This window comes from Nerophis lumbriciformis, linkage group LG18 (genome assembly GCF_033978685.3).
Source record: "Nerophis lumbriciformis linkage group LG18, RoL_Nlum_v2.1, whole genome shotgun sequence".
In the NCBI taxonomy this organism is placed as follows: Eukaryota; Metazoa; Chordata; class Actinopteri; order Syngnathiformes; family Syngnathidae; genus Nerophis; species Nerophis lumbriciformis.
The window spans coordinates 36,137,501-36,163,028 of NC_084565.2; the positions used below are offsets into that span (position 1 = coordinate 36,137,501).

General features: G+C 37.8%; 1 protein-coding gene and 1 long non-coding RNA gene across 8 annotated transcripts in view; one reads left to right on the plus strand and one right to left on the minus strand.

Moving 5' to 3' along the window:
• The window catches only part of LOC140676639 (flavin-containing monooxygenase 5-like), a 26,883-nt gene extending 2,229 nt beyond the window's left edge, over positions 1 to 24,654 (minus strand). For 4 of the 6 annotated variants that reach the window (XR_012050957.1, XM_072915105.1, XM_072915109.1 and 1 more), the window contains exons 1-6: positions 16,423 to 16,520; positions 12,254 to 12,392; positions 6,962 to 7,150; positions 3,935 to 4,100; positions 1,165 to 1,307; positions 880 to 1,079 (exon numbers count right to left, since the gene is read on the minus strand). Coding sequence is in view for 5 of the 6 variants with exons in the window: in XM_072915105.1 (XP_072771206.1) it covers positions 880 to 1,079; positions 1,165 to 1,307; positions 3,935 to 4,100; positions 6,962 to 7,150; positions 12,254 to 12,392; positions 16,423 to 16,487 (902 nt within the window). In the remaining variant the exon portion in view is untranslated. Of the gene's footprint in view, positions 1 to 879; positions 1,080 to 1,164; positions 1,308 to 3,934; positions 4,101 to 6,961; positions 7,151 to 12,253; positions 12,393 to 16,422; positions 16,521 to 24,557 lie in introns of those variants that run through there. The other 2 variants (XM_072915106.1, XM_072915107.1) reach the window with 2 other exon arrangements.
• The window catches only part of LOC133617890 (uncharacterized), a 109,105-nt gene continuing 100,216 nt past the window's right edge, over positions 16,640 to 25,528 (plus strand). Inside the window, exons 1-3 of one of the 2 annotated variants that reach the window (XR_012050958.1) lie at positions 16,640 to 16,792; positions 21,233 to 21,403; positions 22,045 to 22,102. This is a non-coding gene — a long non-coding RNA (uncharacterized lncRNA). The remainder of the gene's footprint in view (positions 16,793 to 21,232; positions 21,404 to 22,044; positions 22,103 to 25,528) is intronic. The other variant, XR_012050959.1, reaches the window with a different exon arrangement.

Below are 25,528 nucleotides of genomic sequence, written 5' to 3' on the forward strand. Positions count from 1 at the left end.
AACAAAAATTGTTAAAAAGATGTATTACTATATTTGTAGAATAAAATGAATTTTTAAAAAGATGACTGAAAAAGTTATTTGTTTTATATCAATAAGGAGCATTATTACAAGAAAATAACTAGTGATATTTTGAGAATAAAGTAATCATATTTCCAGAAAAACAGTTTTATAAAAATGGACAACATTTTTTTAACAAAATAAATAGGCATGTAATATCAGGAGGAATAAAAATATTTTTTGAAATAGTCATATTTTTTTTAGAAAAAGTTGAAAAAGCTATTTTTACAAGATTACATGTGTAATACAGAGAAATAATTTACATTTAATGCAAATTGTTTTGTAATATAACAACATTTAAAAAGGAAAAGAAAATATTAATAGTATATGTTCAAACAAATAATATAATAATACATTCCTACACAAAGTCATTTGTTTTACACTAGAAAAATTTGCCAATATGACGAAAAAAGAATGCATAATATTTCGAGAGTAAAGTCACGGTGTGTCAAGGAAAAAGTTGAACAAAATGCAGATGTTACCAGATCAAAGTTGGAATATTTTGAGCAAAACAGATTTTTGTTGTAATATCACAACAAATTGTGACTAAAAAATATTTCTGATTATGTTTTGTAATATTATGACCGAAAAATAGAATAAAGAAAAGAATGAACATTCCAGGAAGATTGGAGCCTGTGGAAGAAAGCTATGACTGTTATAATTTTCCACCACAAGGGGGCGATATTAGCGCATTGCAGAGACACAGCTGCATCCCACCCAATACCCCGACCCACCATCATACATTTCAGGAAGATTGGAGCATGTATAAGGAAGACAAAAGTAAGTATTGTTGTGTGCATCAGTGGCGTAAAGACAGGCTACCTGTGGCTGGGCTTGAGGGCGTACATGGTGTGGTCATACATGGCGTTGAGTTTCTTCTCGCCCAACCAGTTGAAGAAGTTTTTGGGGAAGAGCTGGAACAAAATGTGGGAAAAGCGAGTCTTGTTCTTCATGTCCACTGGCATGCCGTCGTCCGACACCTGCCTCATGACCCATGCGCCACGGCGTGTGCTCATGTACACCTGATGGACCACAAGGAGGAAGACGGAGATGTCAGCATGAGGTCACAGTGGGAGGGAAGAGGAAGAAGAAGAATGAGCTCCTGACTTGCTCTGCAAACTTGCTGCTCTCCACCGCGATGTCGCTGCCTGAGTTCCCGATGCCGACCACCACCACTCGCTTGCCGTGCATGTCCTCAGGACCCTTGTAGTCCCAGCTGTGCAGGTATCGTCCTGGGAAGCTCTCGATCCCTGCAGCACAATATCAACATCAGGGAAGCTGGAGCCTATCCTAGCTGACTATGTTGTCCGTTGTAATATTAATGTTAATCATGAGGAAAAAATATATTATTATTATAACATTTCATTTATTTATACCTGCATTATCCTTTCCATCCTTTGTAACTGAGCTACTGTGGGGAACAATTTCCCTCGTGGATCAATAAAGTTTAAGTCTCTGTCTAATCCAGTACAGGTTATAAATAGTGAAATATGGTTTTAAGAAAGTCCTAAAATTCGAATTAATGTTATTAAATCTGGATTAGTATTGTTTTTACAGGAATAATTTAGTAATATCATAAAATTTAAAAAAAGCTTAATTTTGGAGCAAACATGTTTATAATGAGCAAAATGATGATTTTTATACATTATTTAGAATGTATACATATAATATATAAATCCACAATTTTATATAATATGAGGGCTTCACGGTGGCAGAGGGGTTAGTGCATCTGCCTGACAATACGAAGGTCCTGAGTAGTCTTGGGTTCAATCCCGGGCTCGGGATCTTTCTGTGTGGAGTTTGCATGTTCTCCCCGTGACTGCGTGGGTTCCCTCCGGGTACTCCGGCTTCCTCCCACTTCCAAAGACATGCACCTGGGGATAAGTTGATTGGCAACACTAAATTGGCCCTAGTGTGTGGATGTGAGTGTGAATGTTGTCTGTCTATCTGTGTTGGCCCTGCGATGAGGTGGCGACTTGTCCAGGGTGTACCCCGCCTTCCGCCCGATTGTAGCTGAGATAGGCTCCAGCGCCCCCCGCGACCCCAAAGGGAATAAGCGGTAGAAAATGGATGGATGGATGGATGGATGAGGGAAATTTGTTTGAATTATGATAAAAAAAAACAACCCTCAAAACATTAATTTTTATCTTACAAGTGGTAATTTTAAAATATTAAAATTCGAACTTTGCAGGAAAAGGCCAATCCTTAAATTATAAGGAAAACAGCACATTTTATCAAAGTAAAATCATAATTGTTACAACCTGTAGGTCAGGTTATATGTGGGTAACCCCCCCCACATATGCGGTCTTCTCCAAGGTTTCTCATAGTCATTCACATCGACGTCCCACTGGGGTGAGTTTTTCCTTGCCCTTATGTGGGCTTTGTACCGAGGATGTCGTTGTGGCTTGTGCAGCCCTTTGAGACACTTGTGATTTAGGGCTATATAAATAAATATTGATTGATTGATTGATTGATTCTTTGTTTAGGTTTTGGGTGTTTTTCCTGTGGTTTTGACTTTACTTCCTGTTTTGCACTCTTATTTTGGTTCCGCTTCCTGTTTTGTTTGTATTCTGACTTGTCCTCTGTGTCTTCGGGCGCACTTGGTCGGGGGAACCGCTGCCAATTCCTCCCTCCACCCTCACGAAACTTTGAACTTGTGTGGTTTGGGGTGTCTCGGATGTCTAGAATCTGTCTTTTAAAGGGGGGGGTACTGTTACGACCATTCTTTCTTTAGTTTTTACGTGTTTTTGTTTGTATTCTGATGCAGAAGCTTTACTCTGCTTCGGAGCGCTTCCTTCCTCACCTAGGTTGTACTGATGATCTCACCTGGTGTTAATGAGCAATAGAGGGAAATTTTAACCAGTCTCCCTTGGTTGTTGGTTGTGGAATCGTTGTCTATGCAAGCCGGAGGTACACACCGTTAGTAAAACTTTGGAGATTCTTGTTTTTGTTTTCTTGTATATTATTTTGTTTGAAGCTTTCCCTCAAGCTTACATTTTTAGGCACCGTTTCTCCCTGGGCTTTTTCTGTGCTATCCCTTCTGCACTCCGTTTGTTCTTTTGGACTTTTGAGCATGAAATACTTTTATTTGCACGCTACCTGCTGTATCTTACCTTTCACGAACCCAGCTACATGGAGCAAACCTGACATTAATTTTATTAGAAAAATACGAGGAAAATATACTAACATTTTGTGGGTATAGTTATACTTTTCAAAGGATTTTGGAAAAAAAAAAATAGTATTGCTGTTTCACAATTAAATATGATATTTAAAATGTGATTATGAATATATTATCCTTTTTTAACAGAAATACAAGGGCGTACATTATTTTCAATTATTTTAAAATAATTTAAAAAAAGTTATATTCTGTAGCAAAATGCTGAAGAAAATTATATTTTACACAAAATAAAAATACAATCAAATTAAAGCACTAATTTTGTAAGAAAAAAGTCAGAAAAAACAGGTAATTTTATCAGATTATTTTAGATTTTTGTCATTAACTTTTGAAATATTCTGAGGAAAAAACACACATTTGTAATATCACCAAAAAATAAATGTTGTTGCATTAACAAGTTAGGAGAAGAAAATATTTATAAAGTATATACAATATATTTAAATTGGCAATATTATAATAAAGTAGAAATGTTATGAGAACTACACTCAAAACCAGTCAATATGCAACATTATATTACAAAAAATTCTGAATGTTACAAGTATAAAATTGCAATATGACGAGATAATGAGAAAATTAGTCATTAGAAGTATGTAATTTAGAAATGACATGATATTACAATACGATACAAATATATAGATGGAAAGATAAGAATGTGGTCATGTTAGAAGAATATTTGCCAGATAGATATAGAGCGTGTAGAACCTGGGAAGTCCTGTAGGGGCAGGTTGGGGTAAGTGTAATGTCCTGAGCAGCAGATAACAGCATCAAAGACGTGCGTCTCCTCCTTCCCGTCCTTTCTCTCCGTCAACACTTCCCATTGACCCGTGCGGGAATAATCGGCCTTCTGTCTGACGCTCTTCACCGAGGTCTAGAAGAAGGGAAGGACTGTGTGTCATCCATCAAACATACTTGTATAATTTTTTAACATGTAATGGTGGTTCTTTGGTCAAAATGTTACATAGATGATGTTTTACAGATCATCTTCAAGCCTCTTTCTGATGGTCTCTTCCGGATGCGCCGTTTTGTGTGCGGTCTTATTTACGTGGCTCACCTTAGACAGCGTTTTCTCCCCGTCATCTTTGTTGTAGCGGTGTAGCGTACAAGGACGGTAGTGGAAGAAGTGTCAAAAGATGGAGTTAACTGTTTTAATGACATTCAGACTTTACTTCAATCAATAACGGAGCAGCATCTCCTCATCCGTGGCTCGCTAGTGCAACAACAACGCCGGAAATGCCATCCATCGTCTTCCGCTTATCCGAGGTCGGGTCGCGGGGGCAGCAGCCTAAGCAGGGAAGCCCAGACTTCCCTCTCCCCAGCCACTTCGTCCAGCTCCTCCCGGGGGATCCCGAGGCGTTCCCAGGCCAGCCGGGAGACATAGTCTTCCCAACGTGTCCTGGGTCTTCCCCGTGGCCTCCTACCGGTCGGACGTGCCCTAAACACATCCCGAGGGAGGCGATCGGGTGGCATCCTGACCAGATGCCCGAACCACCTCATCTGGCTCCTCTCGATGTGGAGGAGCAGCGGCTTTACTTTGAGCTCCCCCCGGATGACAGAGCTTCTCACCCTATCTCTAAGGGACAGACCCGCCACCCGGCGGAGGAAACTCATTTCGGCCGCTTGTACCCGTGATCTTGTCCTTTCGGTCATAACGCAAAGCTCATGACCATAGGTGAGGATGGGAACGTAGATCGACCGGTAAATTGAGAGCTTTGCCTTCCGGCTCAGCTCCTTCTTCACCACAACGGATCGATACAGCGTCCGCATTACTGAAGATGCCGCACCGATCCGCCTGTCGATCTCACGATCCACTCTTCCCTCACTCGTGAACAAGACTCCGAGGTACTTGAACTCCTCCACTTGGGGCAGGGTCTGCTCCCCAACCCGAAGATGGCATTCCACCCTTTTCCGGGCGAGAACCATGGACTCGGACTTGGAGGTGCTGATTCTCATCCCAGTCGCTTCACACTCTGCTGCGAACTGATCCAGCGAGAGCTGAAGATCCTGGCCAGATGAAGCCATCAGGACCACATAATCTGCAAAAAGCAGAGACCTAATCCTGCAGCCACCAAACCAGATCCCCTCAACGCCTTGACTGCGCCTAGAAATTCTGTCCATAAAAGTTATGAACAGAATCGGTGACAAAGGGCAGCCTTGGCGGAGTCCAACCCTCACTGGAAACGTGTCCGACTTACTGCCGGCAATGCGGACCAAGCTCTGACACTGATCATACAGGGAGCGGACCGCCAAAATCAGACAGTCCGATACCCCATACTCTCTGAGCACTCCCCACAGGACTTCCCGAGGGACACGGTCGAATGCCTTCTCCAAGTCCACAAAACACATGTAGACTGGTTGGGCAAACTCCCATGCACCCTCAAGGACCCTGCCGAGAGTATAGAGCTGGTCCACAGTTCCACGACCAGGACGAAAACCACACTGTTCCTCCTGAATCCGAGGTTCGACTATCCGGCGTAGCCTCCTCTCCTCTCCACCGGAAATGTGTCCCACGAAAAACCGTCAGACCGGAACTCTCTAATAACTAAAGTTCCGTGGGTGATTTATGTAAACCCACTACACCAGTAGTTTTTAGCGCTTCCATAGCGAGATATAAGGTAGAATGTTACGCTACTTTATATTAGAAATGGCAACAGCGAAAGATGAATGCCCCATAACAAGAAGTTAGAGAAAAAGAAGAAGCTAATAAATGCCATTTTGCAGTCTTTTCCACACTGCAAAAAGTCAGTGTTCAAAAACAAGAAGAAAAAAAAAAATTAGGGGTATTTTATTTGAACTAAGCAAAATTATCTGCCAATAGAACAAGAAAATTCGGCTTGTCAAGACTTTCCAAAACAAGTAAAATTAGCTAACTTCAATGAACCCAAAAATACCTTAAAATAAGTATATGCTCACTAATAACAAGTGCACTTTTCTCCATATGTTGAAAAATATTCTTAAATTAAGTAAATGCTGGCGCCATTATCTTGACATAATGATATGCGCTGGGCATCATGATTTTTTTGTTCATGCTTGAAGTAAGAAATTATTACTTATACTTGTGAGTGTTAATGACACAGCTTTGCATCAGTTGATATTCTAGTTTCAAGCATGTTTTACTCAATATAGGTCATCAAATCTCAGCAACAAGCTGTAATATCTTACCGAGAGAATTTAGCAACAAAACCCTTAAAACAAGTAAAAGACTCTAACATAAAATCTGCTTAGTGGAAGAATTATCTTATCAGACAGAAAATAAGCAAATATCTCCCTTTTTTTGAGATATTTAATCTTACTTAGATTTCAGTTTTTGCAGTGCACACACCATATTAATACCTGCATGTTGAATCACAGTACGTTTTACTACGGTAGCCGTAATGCGCCGACAATCCATCAAGCGGTGCGGCTTCTAAGCTTATCAAAGTCATACTAAAAACATGTTGACAGATTTTTGAGTGCCGTGTGTAATGTTCTATATTTTCAATGGAACATTTAAAGTTTTGTTGTGGTTTACTGGCATCATACACGTATCTCTTATGTGTGACTGCCATCTACTGGTCACACTTATCATTTCACCATGTACAAAATAAAATAGCTTTGAGGTCGGTAAGCACAATCAGAGTTATTCCGTACATTAGGCGCTCCGGGTTATAAGGCGCACTGTTGATTTTTGAGAAAATGTAATGATTTTAAGTGCGCTTTATAGTCCGAAAAATACGGTACTGTATGTCTCACCTGGAAGTGTATGTGAGGCAGCAACTTGAAGTGCTCGGCGTACATACGCAAGTAATTGAGTATTTTGGAGTGGTGCATGTAGTTTGGGTAGGCGGCTGGAGTGGGGAAGTCACTGAAGCAGATCATCTCCTTGGAGGTGTTGATGGTCAGGGAGCGGTAGATGCTGGCACGGTTGGGCTCTGATACCTCCTGCAGGGAATTTAATTACATGTCAATACTGTCATGTCATCCTCAACAGCACACTCCTTTCAAGCCCACATAAACAACATTACCCGGTCTGCTTACTTTCACCTACTAAACATTAATCGTCTTCGCCCATCCCTTACCCCACATACTGCTGCCGTACTAGTCCATAGCCTTGTCACCTCTCGCCTGGACTACTGCAACTCTCTCCTGTTTGGTCTCTCTCACAAGTCACTTCACAAACTTCAGCTTCTCCAGAACTCTGCAGCCCGGATAATCACCAGAACCCCTTCAACCCAGCACATCACCCCTGTTCTGCAGCAACTCCACTGGCTACCCGTCAAACACCGTATCCACTTTAAAATAATTCTCCTCACTTTCAAAGCCATCCATAACCTCTCTCCATCATATCTCTCTGACCTGCTCCATGTCGCCACGCCCTCACGTTCCCTAAGATCTTCTTCATCCATCCATCTCACTGTCCCCTTATTTGAACTGTGCACCATGGGTGCCCGAGCTTTCAGCCGCTCTGCCCCACATCTTTGGAACTCATTAGCACAAGACCTTCGTAACTTAGACTCAGTATCCCTCTTCAAATCAAGACTCAAAACACACCTATTCCTGACTGCTTATTCATTGTAAATCTTATCTATCTTTGTTGTTGTTTTTATCCAATTTGATTTTATTGTTTTGATTTTGTACGGTGTCTTTGAGTACCCAGAAAGGCGCCTTATAAGTAAAAATGATTATTATTATTATTAATACTGTTGGAATAATTGTTTGTAAGTTATCACAAAAGAAACGTTGTATTACATTATGTTCCTGATAAGATGAAAGCTGTCTTTCGAGGCCTAACAAGAGGAAGAAGGCTTGTGAAACTCCACTGTGATTTCAACACAGGAATGGGAAGTATGTAAAACAGTCATTGTTTTCGGTCACATTGAAGACCAAGAAGAGGATGTCTCGGGCTTGGGCATTACACCAGACTTCAGCTCTGTGAGCATCGAACACCACCGAAGATTCCCAGCAGGCACGAGACATTGATACGGTGTCCTCCGAAACTGACTTTGAAACAACGTTGCAAAATAGCTGTAATTGTAAATTGAGACTGCGTTGGTGTCTAACATTGGATCCACGTTGTTTGTTATGAACTGACCAAAATTCAACGGTCAAATAGACGTAAGAACCATGTATTGATTAAAGGTCGTCAAAGGGTATGAGTTGCTCGACATAGCAAGTTCTCAACGTTGTTTCAATGTCTAGTGCCTGCTGGGTTTACTCCACACACAACCGTAAAAACTAGTGATGTCTGTCAAACGATTTTGTTTTTTGATGATTGATTAATCACACCTTATCACTTGCGTGCAGTCGTGTACAAAGAGTTTATGGACAACTAAACCCCAGGTGCCATGTTGGACACCAAGGACGTTTGGGAGCAGGTGGTAGAGGTGAACGGCACCGTGTCGTCCCCCCACCCTCGGTGAGCTGTGGAGTCCCCCAAGGAAGTATATTGAGGCCTTTACTGTTCCTAATATACATAAACGACTTGTCATCGGCATGCGACTGTGAATTGTTCTTGTTTGCGGATGACTCGGCCTTGCTGGTATCAGACAAGGACAAGTCACAGGTGGAGAAAATCCTCAGTGCTGAACTCTGTAGAACATGCACCTGGCTCGCTGACAACAAGCTATCCATACACTTGGGTAAAACGGAATCCATCCTATTTGGGTCCCACATCAACCTTAAGAAAGTCAATGACTTCACTATAAAAGTGGGTGACATTGTTATTACCAGGAAAGATGAGGTCACCTACCTAGGTTCCATTCTAGAGGCTAATCTTTCCTGTGATAAAATGGCAACCAAGGTAATCGAAAAGGTCAACCAACGAACGAGATTTCTCTATAGAATCTCCTCTCTGGTCAACAAAAGCACCATGAGGATTCTGGCGGGAACTCTCGTTCAACCCTAGCACCTCCAAAACCCTCAAATCTAAACTCCAAGCATCGCAGAACAAGCTAGTCAGATTACTTCTAGACCTCCACCCCAGATCCCACCTCACTCCTACCCACTTCTCTAAAGTGGGCTGGCTCAGGGTGGAGGACAGAGTAAAACAACTTGCACTGAGCCTAGTCTATAAAATCCGCTACACCTCCCTGATACCGAAGTACATGTCAAACTACTTCCTTAACGTAAATGACCGCCATAACCACAACACCAGGGGGAGCTCCACTAACCACGTTAAACCCAGATTCCGAACTAACAAAGGTCTTAAAGGGGAACATTATCACAATTTCAGAAGGGTTAAAACCATTAAAAATCAGTTCCCAGTGGCTTATTTTATTTTTCAAAGTTTTTTTTCAAAATTTTACCCATCACGCAATATCCCTAAAAAAAGCTTCCAAGTGCCTGATTTTAACCATCGTTATATACACCCGTCCATTTTCCTGTGACGTCACACAGTGATGCCAATACAAACAAACATGGCGCATAGAACAGCAAGGTATAGCGACATTAGCTCGGATTCAGACTCGGATTTCAGCGGCTTAAGCGATTCAACAGATTACGCATGTATTGAAACGGATGGTTGTAGTGTGGAGACAGGTAGCGAAAACGAAATTGAAGAAGAAACTGAAGCTATTGAGCCATATCGGTTTGAACCGTATGCAAGCGAAACCGACGAAAACGACACGACAGCCAGCGACACGGGAGAAAGCGAGGACGAATTCGGCGATCGCCTTCTAACCAACGATTGGTATGTGTTTGTTTGGCATTAAAGGAAACTAACAACTATGAACTAGGTTTACAGCATATGAAATACATTTGGCAACAACATGCACTTCGAGAGTGCAGACAGCCCAGTTTTCATCAATAAATATATTCTGTAGACATACCCTCATCCGCTCTCTTTTCCTGAAAGCTGATCTGTCCAGTCCAGTTCGCTCTGAGAGCGAATAATAGAAAGGCGTTTAATTCGCCCAAATTCACCCATTTAGAGTTCGGAAATCGGTTAAAAATATATATGGTCTTTTTTCTGCAACATCAAGGTATATATATATATATATACCTACTCAGTGGCCTAGTGGTTAGAGTGTCCGCCCTGAGATCGGTAGGTTGTGAGTTCAAACCCCGGCCGAGTCATACCAAAGACTATAAAAAAATGGGACCCATTACCTCCCTGCTTGGCACTCAGCATCAAGGGTTGGAATTGGGGGTTAAATCACCAAAATGATTCCCGGGCGCGGCCACCGCTGCTGCCCACTGCTCCCCTCACCTCCCAGGGGGTGATCAAGGGTGATGGGTCAAATGCAGAGAATAATCTCGCCACACCTAGTGTGTGTGTGACAATCATTGGTACTTTAACTTTAACTTTAACTTTATATTGACGCTTACATAGGTCTGGTGATAATGTTCCCCTTTAACTCTTTCTCTTTCTATGCCACATCAATGTGGAATGCGCTCCCAACAGGTATAAAAGAAAGTGCATCTCTATACTCCTTCAAAACCGCAATAAAAGTTCACCTCCAGGCAGCTACAACCCTAAACTAACACCCTCCCCGGATTGTTAATAATCAAATGCAGATACTTTTTCTTATGCCTTCTGATCTCTCTCTCTCTCTCTCTCTCTCTCTCTCTCTCTCTCTCTCTCTCTCTCTCTCTCTCTCTGCCCACTACTTGCTGTCCAAGTCAGACCTACACTGTTCCAATATCCATTTCTATGTTCTCAATTGTTGATGACTGATGATAACAACCAACCCCCCCCCCCTCCCCCCACCCCTCTCCACACCCCGGATTGTTAAGAGGGGAGGAGTATATTGACAGCTAGAATTCACCAAGTCAAGTATTTCATACATACATACACACACACACACATATATATATATATATATATATATATATATATATATATATATATATATATATATATATATATATATATATATATATATCTACATCCTGAAAATACGCAAATAAAATTGTGTTTAGATAATTGATACTTCAAACTTGCATAAATAAATATTAAGGAATATAACATAACTTGGCTTCTGAGAGCTGCAAAATGTAATGAAAAAAATGCTAAAGTTGTTGATAAACAAGCAATTATTTTAATAATTAAATATGGTCATTTTAAATGAATTATTATGATAATTTAAAATTAATTATTTCAAATATGTTTATTTTAATGTATAATTCTAATGCCTGGATGTAATAAGGAGTCAGAAAAAATACAAATAAAAATACAATTAATTTTGATGTTTTTAGCAAAATATAGTAAAAATTTATTTAGTTTTTTGTTTTTTTTAATTAATAAATATATTTATTTTTAGGTAAGATAAACATAATAATACAATTTATCTCTTGTCTGGATGATTTAGTTCTTGTCGCCCTGTTGTCCTCTGTTTTGAAAAAAGGATGTCCTCATTCAGGTCCGCATGGAGCTGGAGGGGGCGTGGCCTCCAGCTCCGGCTGAAAATCGGGAGATTTTCGGGAGAATATTTGTGCCAGGAGGTTTTCGGGAGAGGCGCTGAATTTCGGGAGTCTCCCGGAAAATTCGGGAGGGTTGGCAAGTATGCTTCAAAGTCACCTACGGGTTCCAGCCAATGGCTTGATTGGGGGGTGGGACTTCCGGGAAAAGAATAGAAAGTGACGTGCCTGACTGGATGAAGTCCTTGGGCTCAAATACTAGTGTGGCCTCAATAGCCCTGCTGTAGTGTGTAGCATGCTGGGAATTATCTGTGCATGTGATGGAGGAATGCACCGTGCAGGGTTGAAATTCGACTGAATTTGCATTAAATCAGGTTGTTTTAGCTAATAATCATGCTGCAAGATCTAGCATGTTGCATTCAATGTTTATTCCCATTAATTTCCCGTTAATTCCCATGGAAAGTTTCCAACTTTGAATATTCCCGGAATTTTGCAACCCTAATTTTGACACACATGAAATGTTATTGTCAGAGTGTCTTACAGGAATATTTTTCAATGTTTTACTTGAATGCGCGTAATTTATTTGTTCCAAACTCGGTAACCGTTTTATCGAGAGTATGTTAACTTTGACATCTCAAACAATAACAGACATATTTTTGTGTGTGGTTGAAATGTAAACAAACTTGCTTTGAACTTCCAAAGTCCGCCGAGGTCGTCGCTGCTCTCGAAGCAGGTGGGCATCAAGCCGTCGTCCAAACACGTCTTGACGCAGCTCAGACCCGACGGGCCGGCGCCAATCACTGCTACCCTGTGCACCATGGTGGAGCTGCAACAGCCAAAGTCGTCCTCAATCATTTGTTGTACAGTATTATCCAACAATAGCTACCGTATTTCCCGGACAGTAGGGCGCACCGGATTATAAAGCGCACTGCCGATGAATGGTCTATTTTCGATCTTGTTTCATACAAAAGGCACACCGGATTATAAGGCGCATTAAAGGAGTCATATTATTATTATTTTTTTTTAAATGTAAAAGACTTCCTTGTGGTCTACATAACATGTAATGGTGGTTCTTTGGTCAAAATGTTGCATGGATTATGTTTTACAGATCATCTTCAAACCGCTTTCTGACAGTCTCTTCAGGATGCGCCGTTTTGTGGGCGGTCTTATTTACGTAAAGATGGAGCTAACTGTTTTAATGACATTTAGACTTTACTTAAATCAATAACGGAGCAGCATCTCCTCATTTTCCGTAAATGTGTGTGAAAACCTGTCCGACCGGAACTCTCTAATAACTAAAGTTCCTTGGGTGGATAATGTAAACTCACTACACCGGTATGTTTTAGCGCTGTCATGGCGAATTTACTGACAGATATAAGTAAGAATTTACACTACTCTATATTAGAAATGGCAACAGCGGAGGATGAATGTCCCATAACAAAGAAGAAGCTTAGCGACTACGGTGTCCGCACGGACGACAAAAGCGGATGCGCGCAACTTTTTCAGGACTTATACAGATCAGCAGGTACCAGAAGGTAAGAAAAGTTGCTTTTGAATAATATTGCGAAACAAAACGCCAGATGTCTTACCTTATACACACACACCATAATAATACTCGTATGTTGAAGCACAGTACAATCCATCAAGCGGTGCGGCTTCATAGCTTACTAAAGTTGTACTAAAACATTTTGATAGATTTTTGAGTGCCGTGTGTAATATTCTAAATTTTCAATGGAACTTATAAAATGTTGGTGTTGTTTACTTCAGTCATATTGCAGCCTACACGTATCTCTTATGTGTGACTGCCATTATATTGCAGTCTATACGTATCTCTTATGTTTGACTGTCATCTACTGCAGTGTTTTTCAACCACTGTGCCGCGGCACACTAGTGTGCCGTGAGATACCGTCAGGTGTGCCATGGGAGATTATCTAATTTCACCTATTTGGGTTAAAATATTTTTGCAAACCAGTAATTATAGTCTGCAAATGATGTGTTGTTGTTGAGTGTCGGTGCTGTCTAGAGCTCGGCAAAGTAACCGTGTAATACTCTTCCATATCAGTAGGTGGCAGCAGGTAACTAATTGCTTTGTAGATGTCAGAAACAGCGGGAGGCAGTGTGCAGGTAAAAAGGTGTCTAATGCTTAAACCAAAAATAAACAAAAGGTGAGTGTCCCTAAGAAAAGGCAGTGGAACTTAAGGAAGGCTATGCAGAACAAAACTAAAACTGAACTGGCTACAAAGTAAACAAACACAGAATGCTGGACGACAGCAAAGACTTACTGTGGAGCAAAGACGGCGTCCACAATGTACATCTGAACATGACGTGACAATCAACAATGTCCCCACAAAGAAGGATAAAAACAACTGAAATATTATTGATTGCTAAAACAAACTAGATGCGGGAAATATCGCTCAAAGAAAGACATGAAACTGCTACAGGAAAATACCAAAAAAAGAGAAAAAAAACACCAAAATAAGAGCGCAAGACAAGAAGTAAAACAGTACACACAGGAAAACAGCAAAAAAGTCCAAATAAATCAGGGTGTGATGTGACAGTACACCTACTTTGAGACAAGAGCTATAGTGATGCATGCTTGGTTATGGTTTAAAGTCGTATCCAACAATTGCGACGACGACTTTTACTGTCAACTGAGTTTAGTTTTTTAATGATTTCTGCTGGTGGTGTGCGTCCGCATTTTTTTCAACGGAAAAAATGTGCCTTGGCTCAAAAAAGGTTGAAAAAAAACTGATCTACTGGTCACGCTTATTACACCATGTACCAAATAAAATAGTTTTGAGGTCAAAACCACAATTATTCCTTACATTAGGCGTACTGTCAAGTTTTGATTAAAAAAATAAAAAATAAAGATTTTATGTGTGCCTTATAGTCCGGAAAATACGGTACTTCTCATTTTCAAGAACAGAATGCATTTTTTATACTTGTTTAACCAAACTTGAGTTTAATTTGATGCATGTTTGTCCTTAGAGTATGCACATTCATTAGACATATTTTTTGTGTGCACAATTTAAATATATGATCTTGGCACATTTCCGACAGTAATACATTAGTTTACCAGCCCAACATAAAAACGGTGCTTATATTCTTATTAGTGAAAGAGAAGGAAGGGGGTAGGAATATATTTGCGGTAAGATTTTATATGAAGCGCTCTGTTTATTAATTGACATTTTACATGCGCTTCTTCACCCTATTTTTTTGTTGCTGTATTTTTGGTCCAATATGGCTCTTTCAACATTTTGGGTTGCGGACCCCTGGCATATGACTGACGGTTGATTGAAATATGACTTATTCATGAAAAAACATAAACAAAAGCCCTCTCTCTATCTGCAAGAATACTCTCACGATACTGGCAAAAGACCCAAAACTAAATATTTTTATATCATCTTGTTTTTTTTGTTAGTTTTGCAAAATTACATTAAAAGCGTTGTTTGCAACATTTACACAGATGCCTAGGGGGTGCTTACTTTTCAAAGTCATGTACACAGTACATATCGCCTCTCCCTCTTACGACTTTTATGACTGTAAACAAGTCTCAAACAGATCCTTTAGGGTTGTAAAGGTTTTAAAAAAAAATTTTTTATGGTCTAGCTATATAAACATTCCATTTCTAATCAAAAATTCCCATTTTGCAGAAATGCATTTACCACAATCGGAACTGAAAATGAGTTTTTTTTTAATGCATTATAATATTACTTAGAAAAAAAATTATAAGAATAAAGTATTAATTTTGTGAGAAAATGTCTTACAGTTACACCAAAAACACAGTTAATGTTATCACATTAAAATAAGTGTCATGAGAATTACACTTTTTTTTATATGGGATTTTACTCGCAATATTACAAAATGGAAAAAAAAGCAAATATGGTGTTATGGAATTGTTTTTATCTTGATTAAAAATAGATATTTTAATAAAGTATATAGAATATTGCATATATTGCAATATTCCCCAAAAAACGACACTACATTGAAAATAGAGTACTAAAATAAAAATTCCTTATTACAATAAAAAATCAGCAAATGTTGTCACATTTAATTCAACATTATGAGAATTTTCGTTTACAGTAATAAATTGGTCAAATTACCATTAAAAAGCAAATCTTTTGTAACCGAAATGTAATGATATTGATCCAGAATATATGGTACGTAACAAACAAAACATTGATAAAACGTAGATTATACATACCGTATTTTCTGGACCGTATCGACTACGGCATCGTTAGGACTACAGTGGCGGACCTGCGCACATTTTCAGGGCTTATGCAGATCTTAAATAGCACATCAGCAGGTACCAGAAGGTAAGAAAAGTTAGTTTTGCATAATATTGTGGAACAAAACACCAGATAATGTCTGCTAATGGGTGCCATTCTGCGGTCCTTATACACACACCATAGTAGTACTCGTATCTCTGACTACGGTAGCCGTAATGGGCCGACAATCCATCAAGCGGTGCGGCTTCAAAGTCATACTAAAACATTTTGACAGATTTTTGAGTGTTAATTATTCTCAATGGAACATTTAAAGTTGTGGTGTTGTTTACTGGCGTCATATTGCAGTCTACACGTATCTCTTATGTGTACTGGTCGCACTTATCATTACACCATGTACCAAATAAAATTGCTTCGAGGTCGGTAAGCACAAGCAGAATTATTCCGTACATTGGGCGCACCGGGTTATGAAGCGCACCGAATTCAGCGAGTTTTCTCGTCGTTTGAATGTCTTGTGCCTGCTGGGAGTACTCTCATACACACAAACACACACACACTGGCAGGTTGTAACATAGCATGACATTCACAGGTACATTCTTGCCTTTTACAACAAGTAACACCTGTACTTACATGCTGACAACGCCAGCTGTGATGTGACAGATCGCTCCAGGTCGCCATTTTTGCAGCAAATTCATGTGTGGCTCAGTGGTATGAAGTTGGCAAACGAGTCCTGTCCACTTTGCAGGGGCTGAACGTGCTATATAAATACAATTCACTTCACTTCATTGGCTGTTGACGATGTCTGTCAAGCAGTTGCTACCCTCTCTTCTGTCATTCAAAAATAAAACACTATTTGTTTTTAATTATGAGAAAAGTGGATGTTTAAAACAAAAGGGGGCTTTTAATTTGAAGTTTTACAAACAGGATGCAGGTAAGACACTCCCACGGAGTTGGCTTACAATTTGAGATGGAAATGTCGGAGCCTCGGGTTATTAACAGGGTGAGCAAATGAAGTCACGCATTTTCTTTACTTTTCACACGTCCCGCAAATTGAGACGTTGTCCCGCATTGCTCTTAGTCGGTCTCTCGTTTTGTAAATGCGTGTTTTGGTAAGTAATTTGGCGGGTATCAGGTGGAAGGCACCATGTGTGTGTGGAGAAAGCAGGGAAGGGCGGCCTGTTTAGTCATAATTATGAGCTAAAAAGTCGAAATTATGGGATCAACATTGTGAAATAAGACTAAATTATGTGACCAAAAATTCGTAACTATGAAATAAAAAGTAAGTTAAAATGATGAGATAAAAAAGTCATAATTATCAGACAAACAATTATAATTAGGAGATGAAAAGTCATAATTATGAGATCAAAATTATGAAATAAGACTCAATTATGTGACCAAAAATTCGTAACTATGAAATAAAAAGTAATTAAGTTAAAATTACGAGATAAAAAAAGTTATAATTATCAGACAAACAATTATAATTAGGAGATGAAAAGTCATAATTATGAGATCAAAATTATGAAATAAGACAATGAGACAATAAAAAGTCATTAAGTTAAGTAAATTAAGAAATAAAAAGCAGAAATAATTAGATAAAGTTGAAATTGAGAAAAAAAAAAAGAGGCATAATTATGAGATAAAAAGTCCACATTATGAGAAAAGAGTCATAATTATGAGACCAAAAATGTGTAACTATGAAATAAAAAGTCATTAAGTTAAAAATAATGACAGTTATTGTACGAAAGCCTATTGTGTGCCGTTAACCAGTTCTGTAATGTTCCTGTGTCTTTTAAGTTGATAGGTCAATCTGTGACGTCATTTCCCCTTTAAAGCACGTCTTTGTCAGAATAGCCGGTTTCAATCAATGGTGGTAGCCAGCCTTGTGTGCGTTGACGACTAAATGTAAGTTTTGTCACATACTGTTACAGCATTTGAACTGAACTGCAAATGTTTGGTGCATCGTATGCTAAGTTCAGTTGTTTTTGGGTCAATTGAGAGATAATTAGTCTCGTTGACGGCGTTTACATTCACGTGTAGTTTATTTAATGTCATTGCAACTGCGATGGCGGAGTTTGGCCTTTAGATGGCGACAGAGACCACATAATCGCTATTTATGCCTTTGAAGCTTAGAAACTTGTTTGAAGTTCATACATAGTTAAATGCAGTAAATATGTTGTTGTTATGCATATCTTTATATTATGTTATATTATGTATGCATATGCATGTATGTTGCTGCATATTAATGAGTATATATAATATTTTCTCTATTTGTTTAGACCACACACACATTCACATCTACCTTTTAGCAATAAAGATGATTAAAGGATTCTCTGGCCGGAATCTGTCCATCGTGTCCCAACTCTAAAAGAACTACTATCCCTTCCTTACAGTTATATTTAGGAGATGAAAAGTCAAAATTATGGGGTAAATCATAATTATGAGATCAAAATTATGAAATAAGACTCAATTATGAGACCCAAAAGGCACAAGCGGTAGAAAATGGATGGATGAGACCAAAATTTCATAACTATGAAATAAAAAGTCATTAAGTTAAATAAATTAAGAAATATAAAGCAGAAATTATGAGATAAAGTTGACATTGAGATTTAAAAAAAAAAAAGGCATAATTATGAGATAAAAAGTCCAAATTATGACAAGAGTCATAATTATGAGATAGAAAATTCATAACCATGAAATAAAAAGTCATTAAGTTAAAATTACGAGATAAAAAAAGTCATAATTATCAGACAAACGGTTATGATAATGAGATGAAATGTCAAAATTGTGGGATACATTATAATTATGAGGTAAAAAGCAGAAATTATGAGATAAAGTTGAAATTGAGATTTAAAAAAGGCATAATTGTGGGATGAAAAGTCCAAATTATGAGAAAAGAGTCGTAATTATGAGATAAAAAAATGCATACCTATGAAATAAAAAATCATTAAGTTAAAATTACGAGATAAAAAAAGTAATAATTATGAGACAAACTGTTATAACTATGAGGTGAAAAGTCTAAATTATGGGATACATTATAACAATGAGATACAAAGCAGAAATTATGACATAAAGTTGAAATTGAGATTTAAAAAAAGGCTTAATTATGAGATAAAAAGTCCACATTATGAGAAAAGTCATAATTATGAGACCAAAAATGTGTAACTATGAAATAAAAAGTAATTAAGTTAAAAATTGAAATTGAGATTTAAAAAAAGGCTTAATTATGAGATAAAAAGTCCATATTATGAGAAAAGTCATAATTATGAGACCAAAAATGTGTAACTATGAAATAAAAAGTCATTAAGTTAAAAATAATGACACAAACAGTTATATTTAGGAGATGAAAAGTCAAAATTATGGGATAAGTCATAATTATGAGATCAAAATTATGAAATAAGACTCAATTATGAGACCAACAATTCGTAACTATGAAATAAAAAGTCATTAAGTTAAGTAAATTAAGAAATAAAAAGCAGAAATAATTAGATAAAGTTGAAATTGAGGTAAAAGAAGACATAATTATGAGATAAAAAGTCCACATTATGAGTAAACAGTCATAATTATGAGACCAAAAAATGTGTAACTATGAAATAAAAAGTCATTAAGTTGAAAATAATGTCAGTTATTTTTAGGAGATGAAAAGTCAAAATTATTGGATAAGTCATAGTTATGAGATCAAAATGATGAAATAAGACTCAATTATGAGACCAACATTTCGTAACTATGAAATTAAAAGTCATTAAGTTAAATAAATTAAGAAATAAAAAGCTGAACTTGAGATAAAAAAAGGCATAATTATGAGATAAAAAGTCCAAATAATGACAATAGTCATAATTATGAGATCAAAAGTTCATAACTATGAAATAAAAAGTCATTAAGTTAAAATTACGAGATTAAAAAAAGTCATAATTATCAGACAAATGGTTATGATAATGAGATGAAATGTCAAAATTATGGGATACATTATAATTATGATGTAAAAAGCAGAAATTATGAGATAAGAAAGTTGAAATTGAGATTTAAAAAAGGCATAATTATGAGATGAAAAGTCCAAATTATGAGAAAAGTCGTAATTATGATATAAAAAAATCATAACAATTAAATAAAAAGTCATTAAGTTAAAATTATGAGATAAAAAAGGAATAATTATGAGACAAACAGTTATAATTATGAGATGAAAAGTCAAAATTATGGGATAAATTATAATGAGATACAAAGGCTTAATTATGAGATAAAAAGTCCAAATTATGAGAAGAGTCATAATTATGAGATCAAAAATTCATAACTATGAAATAAAAAGTCAAGTTAAAATTACGAGCTAAAAAAGTCATAATTATCAGACAAACGATTATGATAATAAGATGAAATGTCAAAATTATGGGATATATTATAATAATGAGATACAAAGCAGAAATTATGACATAAGAAAGTTGAAATTGACATTTAAAAAAAGGGCATAATTATGAGATAAAAAGTCGAAATTATGAGAAGTCATAATTATGAGATCAAAAATTAATAACTGAAATAAAAAGTCAAGTTAAAATTACGAGATAAAAAAGTCATAATTATGAGACAGTTATAATTATGAGATGAAAAGTCAAAATTATGGGATAAATTATAATTATGAGATAAAAAGAAGAAACTATGAGATAAGAAAGTTGAAATTGCGTTAAAAAAAAGGCATAATTGTGAGAAAAAAAGTCCAAATTATGAGAAGAGTAATAATTATGAGATCAAAAATTCGTATCTATGAAATTAAGTCATTAAGTTAAAATTACGAGATAAAAAAGTCATAATTATGAGACAGTTATAATTATGAGATGAAAAGTCAAAATTATGGGATAAATTATAGTTATGAAATAAATAGCAGAAATTATGAGATAAGAAAGTTGAAATTGAGATTAAAAAAAGGCATAATTTTCAACTGCTCGCCAACCAACACGCTTTTCAAGCAGACATTGAAGCAAATTATTCTGTAAAATTGCCAGAGCCAAAATATTTGTCCGCTTCCTTCTTAATTATTTACGCGTAATAGTTTGGTTCAAGAAATGTTGACTTTGATTTCACAAAATCCTTGGAATTGCCACAAATGCGCCAGTACTGAGACCGACTTTAGTTAAAGTCATTTTTACTTCCGTAAACACTGCAGTGCGTGCGATGTCATGTCCGCATGCGGGTCAGATTGCATTCACATTAGAAATAAAACATTTTTTTGTAATGTGAACGACCCCTAAAATGATGGGATTTGACAAAAAAAATCAGAATTGGAATACGACCCTGCAGTGTGAACGTAGCCTTGGAGTCTTTTCAGTCATATTTGTACGTGCTCTCGTAATGTAATCAAGCTGGCGTTGTTATTTGGGCTAATAGGCTAACACGTTTACGAGTGTCTTTATTGGTATTATTAACTTACAACGGCATTCTTTTTGTATTGTTTCAGTTTCACAAATTCCTGTGTAAATTCACCAAAACGTCACCGTGGCATTATGGAGTCTGTTTAGCTGATTGGAGAGCTAGCTTCCGCAGCTAGTTGGTCCACGACGATGACTTCTGTTTTGTTTGATCAGCCGTTTTACTGCTGTGTGACAGACACCGTTTGGAAACAATTAAGGTATGTAAATTAATGTTTAAAAAATACTTCTGTGTAAATAACTAATTTCACAATGTATATATTTGGGCTTAAAGTTTGGTGCGGCTAATATATGGAAACATATGTATTCCGTCTAAATTTAGTAGGTGCGGCTTATATCCCGGTGCGCGCTATAGTCCGGAAAATACAGTAATTGTGATGTTTGGAGTTTCACCTGCTGTAATGCAGTTTTATATCAGTACAATTTCTATCAAGACCCTTTTAAAATTCCGCTGAAATATTTAAACTTGGAAAATTATATCTGCAATGTTTATTTTAAACAAACAAGGTTTTTATCTGCACAAAAAAGTGTCTTTTAGGTTCAATCTTTGTATTGACATTCCACACTGTTTAGGTCAAAAACTGAATCAAGAGAATCCATATTCATTTTCAAACTCGTTCAATTTATAGACCTTTCTCCAACAGGAGAAGCAGTTTTGTGAGTTATAACAGAACTGTGTATGAAAGTTTCATGTATTTTGAACATTTGTATTTGTTTCCCATGAACAGCATTTTAGATAAAGACATCTTTTTTCCCTGTATTAATTAATGAGCAGTCATTATTAGCACCTATTAGTCTACATATAGAAGAAGGCACTTACCTTTGTTTTTGTCGTTTTTAGGTGGTCTCCCTAATTCAGACCTGGGCATTATGATGTGCAGTGATGTTTTCAAATGACCGTAAGTCTTGAATTATACAAAGTATTTCAATGGTTGGAATCGGCGCTTTTGTATGATATACTAGTTACTATGGTGATCTAATGAGTTACTATGGTAATCTAATGAGTTACTATGGTAATCTAATTAGTTACTATGGTAATCTAAGTCACAGTAGCTCAGACGAGGCACCAAGCAGTGTGGGTGGGGAGCGTTTCCACAGAGTGTCAGCCTGAAATGCAGGGACAGACGCGGAAGGAGAGTTCAACAACAAAATTGTAAAGCTTAGTGATATATCAGATTGAAGGTGTTTTTTTTGTTTTTTTACCCTTCGCGTTCATATTTCGCTGTTTGTTGCATTTTTGTTGCGTTTCGCTTGATTGTAAAATATTTCGATCAAGAGGGGGTGTGACATTCATATTTTGTCAATATTCAGTGTTTTATCATTCATAGTTAATATTGTACAAACCCCGTTTCTATATGAGTTGGGAAATTGTGTTAGATGTAAATATAAATGGAATACAATGATTTGCAAATAATTTTCAACCCATATTCAGTTGAATTTGCTACAAAGACAACATATTTGATGTTCAAACTGATAAACATTTTTTTGTTGTTGCAAATAATCATTAGCTTTAAAATTTGATGCCAGCAACACGTGACACAGAAGTTGGGAAAGGTGGTAATAAATTCTGATAAAGTTGAGGAATGCTCATCAAACACTTATTTGGAACAATACACAGGTGAACAGGCAAATTGGAAACAGGTGGGTGCCATGATTGGGTATAAAAGTAGATTCCATGAAATGCTCAGTCATTCACAAACAAGGATGGGGCGAGGGTCCCCACTTTGTCAACAAATGCGTGAGCAAATTGTTGAACAGTTTAAAAAAAACCTTTCTCAACCAGCTATTGCAAGGAATTTAGGGATTTCACCATCTACGGTCCGTAATTTCATCAAAGGGTTCAGAGAATCTGGAGAAATCACTGCACACAAGCAGCTAAGCCTGTGACCTTAGATCCCTCAGGCTGGACTGCATCAACAAGCAACATCAGTGTGTAAAGGATATCACCACATGGGCTCAGGAACACTTCAGAAACCCACTGTCAGTAACTACAGTTGGTCGCTACATCTGTAAGTGCAAGTTAAAACTCTGCTATGCAAGGCGAAAACCGTTTATCAACAACACCCAGAAACGCCGTCGGCTTCGCTGGGCCTGAGCTCATCTAAGATGGACTGATACAAAGTGGAAAAGTGTTCTGTGGTCTGACGAGTCCACATTTCAAATTGTTTTTGGAAACTGTGAAAGTCGTGTCCTCCGGACCAAAGAGGAAAAGAACCATCCGGATTGTTATAGGGGCAAAGTGTAAAAGCCAGCATCTGTGATGGTATGGGGGTGTATTAGTGCCCAAGACATGGGTAACTTACACATCTATGAATGCGCTATTAATGCTGAAAGGTACATACAGGTTTTGGAGCAACATATGTTGCCATCCAAGCAACGTTACCATGGACGCCCCTGCTTATTTCAGCAAAATAATGCCAAGCCACGTGTTACATCAACGTGGCTTCAGAGTAAAAGAGTGCGGGTACTAGACTGGCCTGCCTGTAGTCCAGACCTGTCTTCCATTGAAAATGTGTGGCGCATTATGAAGCCTAAAATACCACAACGGAGACCCCCGGACTGTTGAACAACTTAAGCTGTACATCAAGCAAGAATGGGAAAGAATTCCACCTGAGAAGCTTAAAAAATGTGTCTCCTCAGTTCCCAAACGTTTACTGAGTGTTGTTAAAAGGAAAGGCCATGTAACACAGTGGTGAACATGCCCTTTCCCAACTACTTTGGCATGTGTTGCAGCCATGAAATTCTAAGTTAATTATTATTTGCAAAAAAAAAAAAAGTTTATGAGTTTGAACATCAAATATGTTGTCTTTGTAGTGCATTCAATTGAATATGGGTTGAAAAGGATTTGCAAATCATTGTATTCTGTTTATATTTACATCTAACACAATTTCCCAACTCCTATGGAAACAGGGTTTGTAAATCCCACATTCTTTATTTTCATGTACATTCTGGGTGTCTCATTCAGTAAAACAATGTAAAATTCCATTCAGTTTTTAGCATTCAATCAGACATTAATGTGAGGTTTTGTGTTAGTGTTCCTAAAAATAGGACCCAAGCACACATACTGTACAGCAGATTTTCACAGCTTGTGTGTGTGTCGTTCCCTAGACACATTTTTTTCCACTAAATTTGGCCCCCAAGTCAAAACAATTCATTGGTTGTGCCCCCCACCTCAAAATAGTCTGAGTCCGCCCCTGTCAGCCAGTCATATCAGTTCATAGCGCATTTCACGCTGTTTAGATTCTAGAACCGGCATTAGTCACTGACAGCCCTTTAAGCTCTTTTAAAATATGCATGCAGTTCGTGCCTCTAAGACGCACCGATACTCAACGTTTGTGTGTGCAGGGTGTTTACCTTCACGCGCTTGCAACACCAAGTGTGTTCCTGCTGGATCAAACAAACAGAAGCTCCAAGCTCCTAAAAAATGTTGGTCAAATACTTATAGGATCCTCTTTTTTTTATAGTATAACAAGATGATCTCCACCTCCTCCAAAACACACTTGATCCATGTTCATGATTCACTTATATGGGAAAACGGTCGATACAATGAGCAGCCAGCTACACGCACAAACAGTAGTAGAACATTCTGAGAATAAATAACCATGTTGCATAACTATGACAAAAGGCAAACTTCTTACCGTAGTTACCAGCACCGTTAAGACAGTCAAGACTTTGATGACACTTGATTAGGAGCACCTGCACCTTCAATGATGACATAAGAAATAACTTATAATGAACATATAGAATAGATACTTCAATATGTTGTACAACACAAGCAATGCCGTAAACTGCTGAGTCAGCAAGACTCAAGTACCGCAGACGGGACTTTTAACACTGGCAACAGGAGGTTGCCTACAGCCACAGATGTTGACGCCAATGTTCTTTCAAGGTTCAAGGTTCAACTTTATTGTCCCCGCGGGGAAATTTGTCTTGGGCACAGTGCATCATTGCTTTCTTAACATACACAAAAACAACAGAACCAAAACACAAGCACAGACACAACCACAACCAGACAACTAACATTTAAACATCAGAACATGGAGCTTGATAGACATAGGTGGCACTTTGATGTAGGCATAAAATCTACAGTATGGAGATAAAGATAAAGTACCAGTGTGCATTGCACTAGAGCTCATGGATAAAGTGCTGTGTGCTAAAGTGCTTAGTTCTAAAATGCTATGTGCAAAAAAGAACTAACCTATGTACCGTATTTTCCGCACCATAAGGCGCCCTGGGTTATAAGCCGCGCCTTCAATGAACGGCATATTTCTAAACTTTGTCCACCTATAAGCCGCCCCATGTTGTAAGCCGCATCTAACTGCGCT